The sequence below is a fragment of the Microtus pennsylvanicus genome, chromosome 3 (genome assembly GCF_037038515.1).
Source record: "Microtus pennsylvanicus isolate mMicPen1 chromosome 3, mMicPen1.hap1, whole genome shotgun sequence".
In the NCBI taxonomy this organism is placed as follows: Eukaryota; Metazoa; Chordata; class Mammalia; order Rodentia; family Cricetidae; genus Microtus; species Microtus pennsylvanicus.
The window spans coordinates 113,576,903-113,590,076 of record NC_134581.1 but is presented as its reverse complement, the minus strand read 5'-3'; the positions used below and the strand labels follow the sequence as shown (position 1 = coordinate 113,590,076).

The following is a 13,174-nucleotide window of genomic DNA, read 5'->3' as shown; positions in this document are numbered from 1 at the left end:
TAGCTTTCTTACACTTGGAGCAATTCTGCCTTAGCCTCCTGAGTGTTGTAGGTAAATCACCACATCTGCCAAGTAGCTTTAAAATATAGAGTTAAATTTTTAAAAGTTGCGTTGTATTTTTCTACTTGTGTGTTGGCATGTGCATGTATGCACTATGTTATACATAAAGAAGTCAGGGGAGAGTTATTTTCTTCTACCAGGTAGAGTGTAGGAATTGAATTCATATCTCTGGGTTTAGTCTGAATCAACTCACTAGTCATAAACACTTCTTGTTTTATGTAAAGCAAAACTTGGAATTTTCTGTGGTTCTTCTACCCCCTGACCTCTTTGCTAATTTTAATCAGGTCATTTGTGATTTAAAATGTGGAACCTGTTAGTTTTAGCTTAGTATAATCTTAACCTTCAGTTCAAAAAATTTGGTTTGCTCTGATCCTTTCTTTTTGCCTCTTTATCCTATATTATTGAAATTTAAAGATTTTTTGTCATTTCTTGGGTCTTAATTTCAGATGAATTGATTACAAAAGGCCTTCTTTTGGAAACACATGTATTTCTAAACATATATATTTTTTCAAATAAACAAAATCCGATATTTTCTTTCTTATTCTTTTAGTTACTCTTGTGGGAGAAACCAACCATTTTTTTATGTAGCAAGCTGGAGTTTTTGTGTTACAATACCACAGTGGCAGGGAAGAAAGGAAATACGGATGACCCTGCAGAAACAGCTATTTCCATGGCTAGCTCTTCCCCCGGTGCTCAGCTTCCTTCAATGCTTCCTAAAAAACCATCCACATCTACTACAAAGCACACCATTCACGTTTGCAGAAACCCCAGAGTAGAGATTTCCCTTAAGTTATGCGAGTTAAGTTCAACAACAATTTTTGGTGACAGATCACAATAACAGCCACAGCAAGAGTTTTTGGATAAGAGATACCATAAAAATGGGTGTTATTCTACAGTTTAGATTTGGTTAACACCTGTATAGCTACTCAATGAAAAGTATTACAAAATAATTTTGGGGAGTGGCAGTGGATCACATAATTACTTCTTGTAATGCATCTATGTTTGTGCTAGCTTAGAAGATATTAGTTATAAAATAGGATTATGAGATAATTGCTATTTTTTCTGCACTTCAGATAGTGTTCTGTCTCAGGGAGAAGAAGACAGAGAAACTATGGAGAACATTCAGAATCTCTGAGAACTGGTGAAGAGTGTCAGTTTTAACACTAACCTGGGTGAAATGTCACATCCTTGCTGCATAAAGGCACCCAGGGAAAACCAGAGGCTGTTAAAGATGCCAAACTCATTGGGAGGCTGGTCGCTGGGACCTTCCTTTCCATCCTCAGGCTCTTCCGTGTGCCACTCATATGGGCTAAACCTACTGACTAGGAATAAGACCACACTGACACCAATGTATGCAAACACTATGCACATCCAGATCTCATAGGCCAGAGGGTCCAAGAAGGAGAACACTCCTGGTTTAGATTTCTGAGGCTTTTTGATCATGATAGAGATGCCTAAACTCATGAAAGGCTTAGAGAAATCGATGACCTCCTCACGCACCAAAGTGATTGTCAGAGGTGCAATAGCAATCTCCGCTTTCTGTGAGAGAAAAGACACAAGGAAATACACATCAGCAAATTCCATGGGGCAGTCAGCAGTAGAGTGACCAGCAAAGTTTACCAGTATTGCATTCATTTTTTAAAATAAATTTGGATGCCATCAGTAATAAATGTCAATTATAGGTAATAAAACACATAGTGGTTTGGTTTTATGAGATACTACTTAATACATAAATCGCATCGAATCTTTTTAGTTGACAAAGGTTGGGACAGAATCCCACTATGCAGTTTATGTTGGCCTTGGATTCATGATCCTCAGCTTTATCAAGTGTTTGGGTTACATACTGTTGTGCCCACCTTCAAAAATATTGTCAAGGGTATTGCCTGATCAGTGTTTGTCTCATAAAAAAAAAAAATCCCTGTTCTTTTGACAACATATTCCAGCTCAGTTCACACACAAAAATCTGGAAGCTGCCATTTGCTTCCTGTGATAGACATTCTTTGATTTTCTCTTTCTGATATTCTTTTAAAACAAGATAGTATCTTTAATTCTCAGATATCAAAATCACAAGACCCCTTTTCATTGTTTGGTGACCCTGAGTTTTTTTTATGTGTCTCTAAAATGGGACAGTGTTTTTGCCTGTTTACCTACTAAACCCTTAATTAGACAATGCTAACATGTGCTGATGTAGTCTTTATGTGATGCAAATTAAATTACCTTAAATGACATTTTCCTGCTGCTTATCTGGACAGAACTAAGACTGAATGAGTTTTCCACACTGTGGTAGCTCTTAGACTTGAGTCTGGAAAACATCTTGAATAGAATTTTATAAATTGTGCCATAAAAATTAAACTCTGGTTTAAACGACAAATTAAAATAGAGTTTTATTTACTTTAAAGGAAAATAGTTCTCATCAAAATAAGAGCGGGCATATTTAGACACAATCTTCTCCAGAGGCTATCATTTTTTACAGGATTTATTAATTTTGATAGATGTGTATGTATGTGTTCATGTGGACAGGTTCCCTCAGAGGTCAGAATAGGGAGCCAGACTTACAGGTGGCTATGAGCTGTCCAACAATGGTGCTAGGAGCCGACCTCTGGTTCTTTACTCTTGCTGCCAAAAGCATCAAATGCTCTTAAACACTGACCTTTTGTACTTTTAATTTTTAGATTTATTTAGAGACAACCTGTCTTAATTCACTGCTACATAGCTTGAGATTTCGGGTTTGTTATAATGATCACAGCTCAGTACAACGGGTGAGAATGTGTGTGTACTTTGTGTGCCAATGCTGAGGTTGTTGTGTGTGCTTTGTTTTGTTACCTTTTACAGATTGATAGAATAGAGTGTGTGAGATGCTTTCATTGGAAGCTAGATGAGATTTTTATTCTTAAACACCATTGGCGTGACAATAAAGAATCACTTCTTCACTCCTTCACTCCATCACTCATACTACAGGCAATTTTAGTGTTAAGTCATTAATAGATTGCTCTTTACTTTTTGTGATCAAGCACAAAGATGAGCAAACATATGCTGAGAGTGATAGAGAGAGACAGAGAGACAGAGAAAGACAGAGAGACAGAGGGATTGATTCAAGGAGTGTCCTGAAAGTGTATGTCAGGTTCCTATATAGTTGTATGTTAGCTCTCTATGTAAATGATGCAAGGCAATCAATGTATAAAAATTATAGTAACAGTTTCCAAAGAGGAAACAAAAGTTCTATAGTTTGTCATTTTACTCTCTAATAAGTTTTGTCTAGGAGAAAATGACTATGTTTTACCTCAAACCTTGCAAACTAGGCATTTGAGTATGCGTTAAGAAAAAGAAGAAAAGGAAGGAAGGAAGGAAGGAAGGAAGGAAGGAAGGAAGGAAGGAAGGAAGGAACGAAGGAAGGAAGGAAGGAAGCAAGCAAGCAAGCAAGCAAGCAAGCAAGAAAAAGTGAAGAATCAAGCACAGACTATAGAAACAACAGTAAAAAGTAGTCAGGGGAACCTATAAGAGACATGAAGACATACTAAGAGCCTTACGGCATCTCTTTGCTGTCACTGAGAATTATCTAATTTCAGGACTTTCTATTGCTCTGACATGGGTGTTGTTTATGATCTCGTGCACCATTTGTTTTTTTTATTATTTATGCAATTTTTCCCAAATAAAATATAGTCACAACACTTATGCAGAGATGAGAGAAGACATGTAACAGATATCCCAGAATTTTTCCAGTAGGTCAGACCATCTAAAGCTAAGTAGGGATGGAGTTAGTAATCTGAAATTCTCCAAAATCGAAAGCCTTTAAATAATTTATTTAGTGGCAAGTAGAAAATTCTATCTACATATTTAGAAGTGTGTCTTATACCTAGGATTCCCTATTATGACTATAAAGATATCCTTAAAAAAGAAATATTAAAAAATTTACATCTTCTGACCTAGCATATTTTGGGAAAAAGAATTTTGCCCATGGTTCTAACAATTTGGAACATGCCATTTTCTGAAGTATTAGAAGTTAAAGTCTTAAGGGACTCCTCCTTCAGAACTTAAAACCCATTTTGACATGGTCATTGAAACCCATGGTAAAATATATTTTGCATATTATTTTTAAACTTCATATTCCCTTCATTTGGAGTCAGTGAAACACTCTGGCAAGTCTTCCCTATGGAAGTTAAACTGGGTGCTTTATGATATGACCTATTTTCCTGTGTCTGCTGAAGTCTTAGCAACCGTACTGCACCTTGTGGGAAATGTTTCTCATGTCTAGTTTGAAAATAGGAACGAGTGCAATCCCTCCCCTCAGATCTCAGGGAACCCAGTAGAATAGAGAATAAAAAGAGTGAAAGACCCAGAGTGGATGGAGGACACTGGGGGAACAAGGCCCTCTAAGTCAACTGAGCAAAGCTTGTAAGAATCTGCAAAGGCTGAAGCAGCGAGCACAGGCTCTACAGCGTTCTGCACCAGGGTGCTAGGGCTCCTTAGTGAGTGAACAAGAGGGTCTTAAATTTAAAAAGTTTTAAGTAATAATAATAATAATAATAATAATAATAATAATAATAATAATAATAATAATAATAAAAGAATGAGATGCAGAATTTTAAAACTGTTTCATTGCAGTTCTAGCCAGGAATTTGATTCCTCCTGTGACCTTTGCCTTTATCTTGAGTCTGTTTACTTTTTCCTGAGGAAGGATGGTTCTCCATGTAATTCTTCATTTCAAAAAGAGTGTGTGATTTGAACGTGGAATCTATAAACTACAAAGTAGCATTTAGAATATTTCATAATTCGGTTTCTTTTATTAGTACCTGGATGCACAAACTTACTGTGTACTATAGGTTTGGACTCTGAATTTGGAACATATTATAGAATTACTATGGTTTGATTGTGACACTACAGTGGCTGCCAAAAATGAGGGACCTTGATCTTGTTCATTGAGGCAGAAATTTCCTGCTGTGTTGTGTTGGGACTGCCCTTGGCTATCGATATGTGCATTCCATGTCTACTGTGCTTGCTCAGGGGAAGGGCACAGCATGCTGTGTTAGAGGCCTACTTTGAAAATCAGTCTAGCTTTTGTGTTTTGTTATGTATGCTTGAATGAAAAGGGGGTACAGAAAAGGTACATTATCTGAAATGTACATTTACTGTGGCTCAAAGAATTGTAAGAAGCACAATACTGATGAACATTTTAGACACTGGGAGACTATAACAATTAGAAATTAGTTAAAAGACACTTATGAACAATTTTGAATAGCAAGGATACACACAATTAGATAAAGTAGTCACTGGCTTTATACTATTGGAAGGAATCTGCCAAGTAACAGGTTGCTGATTGATCATTGAAGTTGTCTGTGTCTACTTGTTGAATGCATATTCATCACAGTTTCTAAAGCCAATGTCGCTTTTTTTTATTACTTTCTCTGTGCTATCTGGAGGACACTGTATTTTGGATTTTTATTTCTTCTGTTCTTTGGAATGTGCATTTCTAATGAAATAGGGAAATGTTTGAATATGTCGAATATATTTTGAAACATTGCTATAAATTAGAAAATAAAACAGTCAATGGATGCTTAAAAATTGATATATGTCCAAGGGAAAAGAGGCTTCAGGTTTATGTAAGTAAATTCCTCATAAGTAGGTTTGCTTACCCCATACACAAGCTCTCCTACCATCCCATTCCAGATTTTAGTGTCTGCGTCCCTCGCTCCATATTTTCCATCAGGGACAATGGCAATTTTATACTTGATACCGATATGTTTTGCAATTTCAGATGCCAAATCTACACAGTAGCCTTCGTACTTGTCATTTCCTTCAAACATTTCATGATTTTTCTTGTACATAACATAGGGGGATTCCTACAATGAGAGAAGCAGAACTGTAAAGGAGAAATTACAAAACATCTGAAAAACCTTTCTGTAACTATAGTTTCAGAATTTTTTGACAAAAGAATATATTTATTATGTTTATGTGATTTTATGTGGCTTGAATTTATTACTAAGATAGATGAATATAAATAAACTTAGAACTGTATTAAACTGGTTTGCATTGAATAATAAAATTAAAATTTAAAACTGTTTTGATTGATTGTCATGTACCTAGTACTATGACATTTAAAAAAAAATAAAACCATTAGGGTTTCTTTATGTAACCTTGGCTGTTCTGGAACTTACTCTGCAGACCAGGCTGGCCTTGAACTCATAAAGATCTGCCTGCCTCTGCCTCCAGTGCTGGGATTAAAGGAACATGCCACCACTGCCCACCTTACTTTAGTAATTTTCTAGGGTAGAGTATTTAATCATTTTTAGCCTTGAAACTGATATTTCCAAAATATTTCATGAAACTGGAAATTACAAAGTGACCACTATAGTGTATTAAAAACCTAATCAAGGTCTCATAACTTCATATTCTGTACCTTTTCTTTTTCAGAAAACCATTTCAAGTATGTTAAATAAGATGCTTTTTTCAGAGAAGGCATTTGCTACAGTTCTTCAATTGAAGAAGCTTAAAGGCACATGTCTCTAGTTACTTGTGTTAAATTCACTTTGCTCCTGCTGTCCCATATTTTGACTTTAAATAAGAAATGTGCTTCATGAATTGTAAGTTTACTACGAAATATGTCTTTAGGGGAGGCCGTTTTCCTCTGCGTCAGAGAATGGGAGGAAAAAATATTGAAAACATTATCATCATATGCAATAGTTTCTTGGTGTTTGATAGTTGCTAAATTGTTTTCTTTGAGCACACACACACACACTCACACACACTTAAATAACAGCAGTTTAAGGCTTTAATTTTAGAGATGGTTTAGTCATCCTATTGTGAACGATCTATTGGCACCTATCCATAAACAGAAAGATGGGTTTGATAGGTTTGTAGTACATAGTATGGAGGGAACTCCTGGTCATACCTCAGTGTTTCATTTTCAGAAAAGTAGTAATGACATTGGCTACAACATTGTTGATGTAATGTACTTTCATCTTATGAAAATCATACTCTAACCTTAATTTAGGGTTGTTCTAAGTGTTTTTTTCTTTTCTCCAGAAAAATTTATCTGTTAAAGAATTGGAATTTGCATTTGGAGCTCTACAGAAGAAAGCAGCTTGATCTATAGAGTGTCCAATAGGTCCACACAAATTCTGACTTTATTATAATTACCTTGCAAGCATAAATAACAATTTAAAAACTTAAGAAAATGAGGAAATTTCAGAAAATTGTATTTTCTCATGGAGATACTTCCTGTGATTTTGCAGTGGGAAACTATGTGACATGTCTTTATACTATTTCTTAAATTATATCTCTGCTTGTCATGACTGTGTGACCCAGATCCTTGGCATTGGATGGATATACAAGACTAAATGAGGTAAGAAGTAAAATTTGCCCTTAATAAAATTAAGGTAAATGTTTGTCCCTTCTTTAATGAAGATTGTTATTATTCTTTAGAAAGAATATATGAAAAAGTATATATAATTTAGAAAGAGTATGTATGAAAGCTCAACATGTTTCTCAAACTATGAATGTGATCATGCAAATTTGTGAGTAGCTGCAAAGGGATGACTTTCTAAACTATACAGTTTTAGGAGTTTTGTGAACAAATTCTTTTCATCTTTTTAGAACGACCTAATTAACCTATGGAAGATTATATGGAAAACAGCAAAAGTCATACATATAAAATAACGTGTAAAATATGAGAGCTATATCTGAACAGTTAGAATATTCAGTAGAGTGAGCTATGCTAGTCCTCTCATTTGAAACAAAGGTTGAAGGCCAAGTGTAAAGGGTCTTGAATACTTGAACATTTAGAAATTTTACTCCACAATTAAGCATCTTACTTCATTAATTTTGTATGAATTATTTTGGCTTTCCCTTAATCTAATCAGTTCTTCTAACATGGTGAATAGTTTAGTTAACAAAAAACTTTAAGTTCATTATTTAATCAAGCATTTATTAAACATCTACTTTGTGCCAGGCAATTTACAGGAAGGTAGAGCTAGTAACAAAAAATGATTTCTCCTTCATTTCCTTGTGATCAAAATGATTGTAAATTCTTTGTGATAAGAGTAAAGGGAAACTAATGGTGGGAACAGCAGATTTATTGTAAAAAAAAAAGTAATTTCTCTTCCTGACTTTGAGCTTTCTTTGTGCTAGGTGCAATGCTGAGTTCTTGAGCTATATACTTTGATTTACATTTTGCATTGCATCTTGAAGTTAGCATCTTATCAAGTGGGCAGAAAACTTGAGAGTCATGGAAGGTAAGTGAATATTAAATTTTATTTGGTTAATAGGTGACAGAAATGGGAGTCAGGTTTTTAATTTTGAAACATCTGAAAACTCTTGGAGTTGTTACAATATCCATCAAGAGACTTGCCATTAACTGGAATTTCATATGATTTAACAAGAGAGGGAACAAAATTAAAGAGATGTATTTCAATACAATCAGGCAATGTAATTTTTATGATATTTTGAGTAGAGAAAATAGAGGAAAACATTTTCATTTGAAGTAACTGCCCTGTCCTCGATCATCATCTTCTGACTGATTAGGAATAGTTTGACTAAAAAGTTGTGTTGGATTATATTGATTCAGACCTTCAAAACGAAAGTAAATGGTAAATAAACAGGCTATCTGTCTGTGGCAGGCACATTTATGTTCTTTCTTGAATGGATTTATTTCCTAGACAGTTCTGTAGCTGAGGAGGTTCTGAGTTTATATAAAAAGGACTTCCCTACCCCAAGTCTGCAGAATTTTTTTTAACCACAATAGTTATACTTTTCCTATTTGTGAGGTTTAGATTTGGTTTCCTGGGGTTGTTTGTTTTCAGTTGGTATTTGTCTGCAGAAAATGGCATCTCTATGTCCCCAGTCTCATGAATATTATGGTTTCTACCTCATTTTTAGTCAGTAAGAATTAACAATAGAAATTCATATAATTGCAAATTGTTTCCTATTTAGATTAGCTTTTTTGTAGTCAGTTTGTTTGACATAGTTGTGTTTAAGTAGAATAAATTCATCTTGAAAATGAAAATCCAGTATAGACATACAGCAGTTGCAAGGAAAAATAAATTTCAACAGCATAAAAATAATAATAGCACATTTTATTTTGTATTGAGAGTTGTAATCACGAATTATGTTTCATATTTATTTTTTCTGTAATATAAATTTCGCTGTGCAGAAGTCACTTCTGTCGTATTTCCAGTGTCTAACCCTGTTCCTGGAACATAACAGACGTTCAGTAAGTATTCTGAATGTATAACTGGATTTCTCAATCAATTTTATTTAGCAATAACATATATCACAACAGTAAATCAGCATATAAACACAGCATACACAGGGAAGACAAAGTGAGTTCAGTAACACCACACCCATTTAGACAGTAATTCTGTGCTCGTCAGAGCTCATTCTCAGCTCCTTCAATATCTAGATCTCTGTTTCAGACTTATTGCAACCTTTAGCCAACTCCATCCATATTGAGTTTTTCAATAGTATATGGGGGGTATTGCATGCACTTATCTAATCAGCTAGAGGTAATCATACTTCTTTTTAAGTAAGTGAGCTGAGGTGATTGTCCTAGATCCTAAGCTAATGCTTTAAAGAGAACCAGATTCAATGAACACTTTAAGGGAGGGTGCGGTAGGGTTGTCTGTTTTGTTTTGGTATTATGGAATAGTCATGGAACTGAAAATATCAGGGGAATGATTTAAATGAAGATGACAGTTATATAAAAGACAGATACTACTCCTATACATTACTTTGATAACAAAAGTATTGTTATCATCACTATCAAGCAAACAGAATTTTACATATATATATGAAGTATATATTTTATTTTCGGTCACATTTTTACTTAGCTTTTGATATCATGCTTCCTGAAGACCTGCCATGCTTGGAAAATCAATTATGTAATTTGACACTAGGAATTATAAATACCATCTTTTATAACAGGCCAAGGGAAGAAGACTCCACATTACACTCTTAATATACATCATACATTCATTTCACAGAAGAGGCGACATTTCAAAAGATGCTAAAGCAAACAATTATATGTATATCCAGAAAACAAGCACAAATTCAGAGTTTTACTTTGAAGAAATCTACAATTAGAGTGCTGATCATGTACAATGACTTCATTTTATGACATGGGAACAGGAATATCAAAATCACTACTATATTCTTTTTCAGCATCTATTTTCTTGAGAATTATAAGGACTAAGGAACAACTCTTTTGTTCTAATAACTCACAAAAGTCTCTCTCTCTCTCTCTCTCTCTCTCTCTCTCTCTCTCTCTCTCTCTCTCACACACACACACACACACACACACACACACACACACACACACACACACACACACATTTAAAAACTGTTTTCTGGTAGTCCAGAGTTGGTTATCCAAGAAGAATCCCACATGAAAAATAAGCTTAAATTTACTACTCAGGAGAACAAGACTCGAGCCTTAGTTAGGAATAGTCGAACAGCGTGGAACTCTTGTCTTTCTTGGTCAATTTCTTAAAATAGGATTCTTCATCAGAGGCTGAAAAGAGGAGGACTGTACTGAAGTATAAATTTCCATTATTGTGTCTTTTTAAAGGAAAAATATATATGCATACATACATACATACATATATATGTATATATATCCTGCTTTTTAACTCCCATGCAAATATTACACAATTAAGTCAGAAAGTTCATACAAACACTGCTGTTGGTGGGTTTGCATTCTAAAATAATCAACTCCCAAATCAAGGCTTGTCAGATTACATTAAATTTCTAACTGGTTTCTCAAAACAGGTATAGCTGATTGCAATAGGCGAATGCTTCTATTTTGGTATTTTTCATGTTTTGATTTCAGCTTCAATTTTAGAAATATTTTGAAATTACTAAAACTCTAAAACTAAAATTGAAATTATGTAAATTAAAAGTTAACTTAGGCAATGACTTCCACTTTATTTAAAGTAATAGTTTCTATGAATAACTGATAATATGTTTTGCTTATAGAAAAAATTAGCTGAGGATCTGTGATCTTAAATAAGGTATAAACAGTTACCAACTTCTGATCTCCTTTGACTACTACCAAATGTGAAGGACATATTTGTCTTTAGAATATTATACAATTTAAAAGGCAAATCCACAAGAACTCCTTGAAGTAGGAGCCTTAAAATTTAGAGCACGTTAAATTTCATTATATGGTCAAATGAAATATTCACATTTCCTTGATTCCTAGAAGTTTGTTCAATTATATATGTCAATGAGAAAAATAGTCAGTGGGTGGAAATGTCTTTTTACATTAAAAACAAATATCAAACAAAATCAATTTATCAAGCATTCGGTTATATAGAAAGTACCCATTAGAATTTTCCCATTTACATGCTTGTAATTAGAAATAGACAAGACATATCACTCTCCCATGATGAGCTGAAACAACCATTTAAACACCATTGATGATTATTTCATTGATGCTTTTGAAAACACTGAGAATATGGTACTTCCACCTGATGGTTTTAGGATTCGATTGGAGCTCGACTTCCTCAAATTCATTATTCATTGTTGCGGTCTGAGAATTTCAAACATTTCCAACTTCAGTTTCACAGTCTCAGTTTTTAACATCTGAGTCATTTTTTTCCCCCAAGAAAAACATTGCAACCAAAAGTAACACAAGTAAGGGCAATGAAAGAGTTGAATGTGTCCAAGCTTGGGACAGAGTTGTTCAAAGCCTCAGGAGCTCTGGGTGTGTCAGAGCACTCAAGTCACAACTAAGATTCAGCTTGTATCCCCTCATCATAGCCAGGGAGTTAAATTTGCCTGTGGACAAGACGGAACACTAGAAAGCATACACCAAAACTCACCATGATTGTGGTTACAACCACTGTTCTGTTCTCTATAGCTGCTGTGTCATTGCCGAGAGTGGGTACATCTTGAATCAAGACTAACTTATCCATATCATTCCAGTAGCCAACCTGCCAGAGAGAGAAGCTGATTGAAAACTCACCATAAAAGTGCTCCTGGAGTTCCGCTGCGACAGTCCCTTTTACAAACTAGTGAGCTTGCCAAACAAACCTAAACCTCAGGAACATTAGGAACTGTATTTTGAAAGTTGATAATTTTGTATTTTTTGAAAATTTAATAGAGGAACACTTCCTCTACATAACCCCAACATTCCCTCCTCTATAGACTCCTCCATTGTCCTCCAAAATTCTTGATTTCTTCTTTAATTATTAGTGTAGCATGGATGCACACACATATACACAACCCCTTAAATCGTTTTAGCTTTGTTTATATGGGCTGACCACTTGGGACTGGACATCTCTGGAGGAAACTGATTCTCTTTCTCTTAGCAAGTATGGACCACCTACATCTTGTCATCAATGGGTGGACTATGTGGACTTCCCCTGTCCATGTTGGCATGATAACTGGTGCTGTCATTATGTTGGTCTTGCAGCCATATTGCTGAGAGTTCATGGGAGCAGGGTGCCTGTCAAGTACAGAAGACACAATCTCACAGCAGGTGTCCTGGTCCTCTGGTTCTTAACAGTTTTTCTGCTTTCTGTTCTCTGATATTCCTAGAGCCTTAAGAATAATGGTTACATTGTAGATGGTTAAGTTACACCTATTGAGACAGTGTTAAAGATACTGCCTTAATATATGTTTAGCAAATTCAGTGTTATGTAATAGTCAAGGGAAGATTTTTTTCTGAATGGAAGAAACACAGATAAAACCTTGGGCATATTGATCTTTTCATCTAGTGAGATAGGCCAGCACTACCGAAAGCTAATTTCTAAAACTTCATCAAGAAAACCGCAGAATATACAGTAAACAGCCATAGTTTGTGTAAAGGAAACTTATTTGCAAACAGCAATATAAAAGTATGTTTTGACTTGATATCATGTAAGTACTATATGAGAATTCATTTCCTGAAATGCAAACTGCGCCACAGATGGATATTAATGTGCAATATTTTTATTTTTTAAAGCTTACATTTCAATTTGTGCTTCAACTTTAAACATCTTAGTATTTGGGGCTAGGGAAATGGCGTAGTTGGCAAGATTGCTGGATAAGCAAATGGGAGTACCTAAATTCAGAGGCCTACCAGCCATGGAAAAAGCATTGCACGGCTATGCATGTGACTGCACCCCTATTTGTGGGAGAT

At 34.9% G+C, this 13,174-nt stretch overlaps 1 protein-coding gene across 18 annotated transcripts in view; it reads right to left on the bottom strand.

Annotated features, from left to right (window-relative positions):
* Gria4 (glutamate ionotropic receptor AMPA type subunit 4) overlaps nt 1–13,174 on the bottom strand; it is a 351,675-nt gene that overhangs the window by 55,798 nt on the left and 282,703 nt on the right. For 14 of the 18 annotated variants that reach the window (XR_012910070.1, XR_012910069.1, XM_075966877.1 and 11 more), the window contains 3 exons: nt 11,874–11,984; nt 5,691–5,897; nt 1,229–1,599 (listed from right to left, as the gene is read on the bottom strand). Coding sequence is in view for 16 of the 18 variants with exons in the window: in XM_075966877.1 (XP_075822992.1) it covers nt 1,229–1,599; nt 5,691–5,897; nt 11,874–11,984 (689 nt within the window). In the remaining 2 variants the exon portion in view is untranslated. Of the gene's footprint in view, nt 1–1,228; nt 1,600–5,690; nt 5,898–8,946; nt 10,562–11,873; nt 11,985–13,174 lie in introns of those variants that run through there. The other 4 variants (XM_075966872.1, XM_075966874.1, XM_075966875.1 and 1 more) reach the window with 2 other exon arrangements.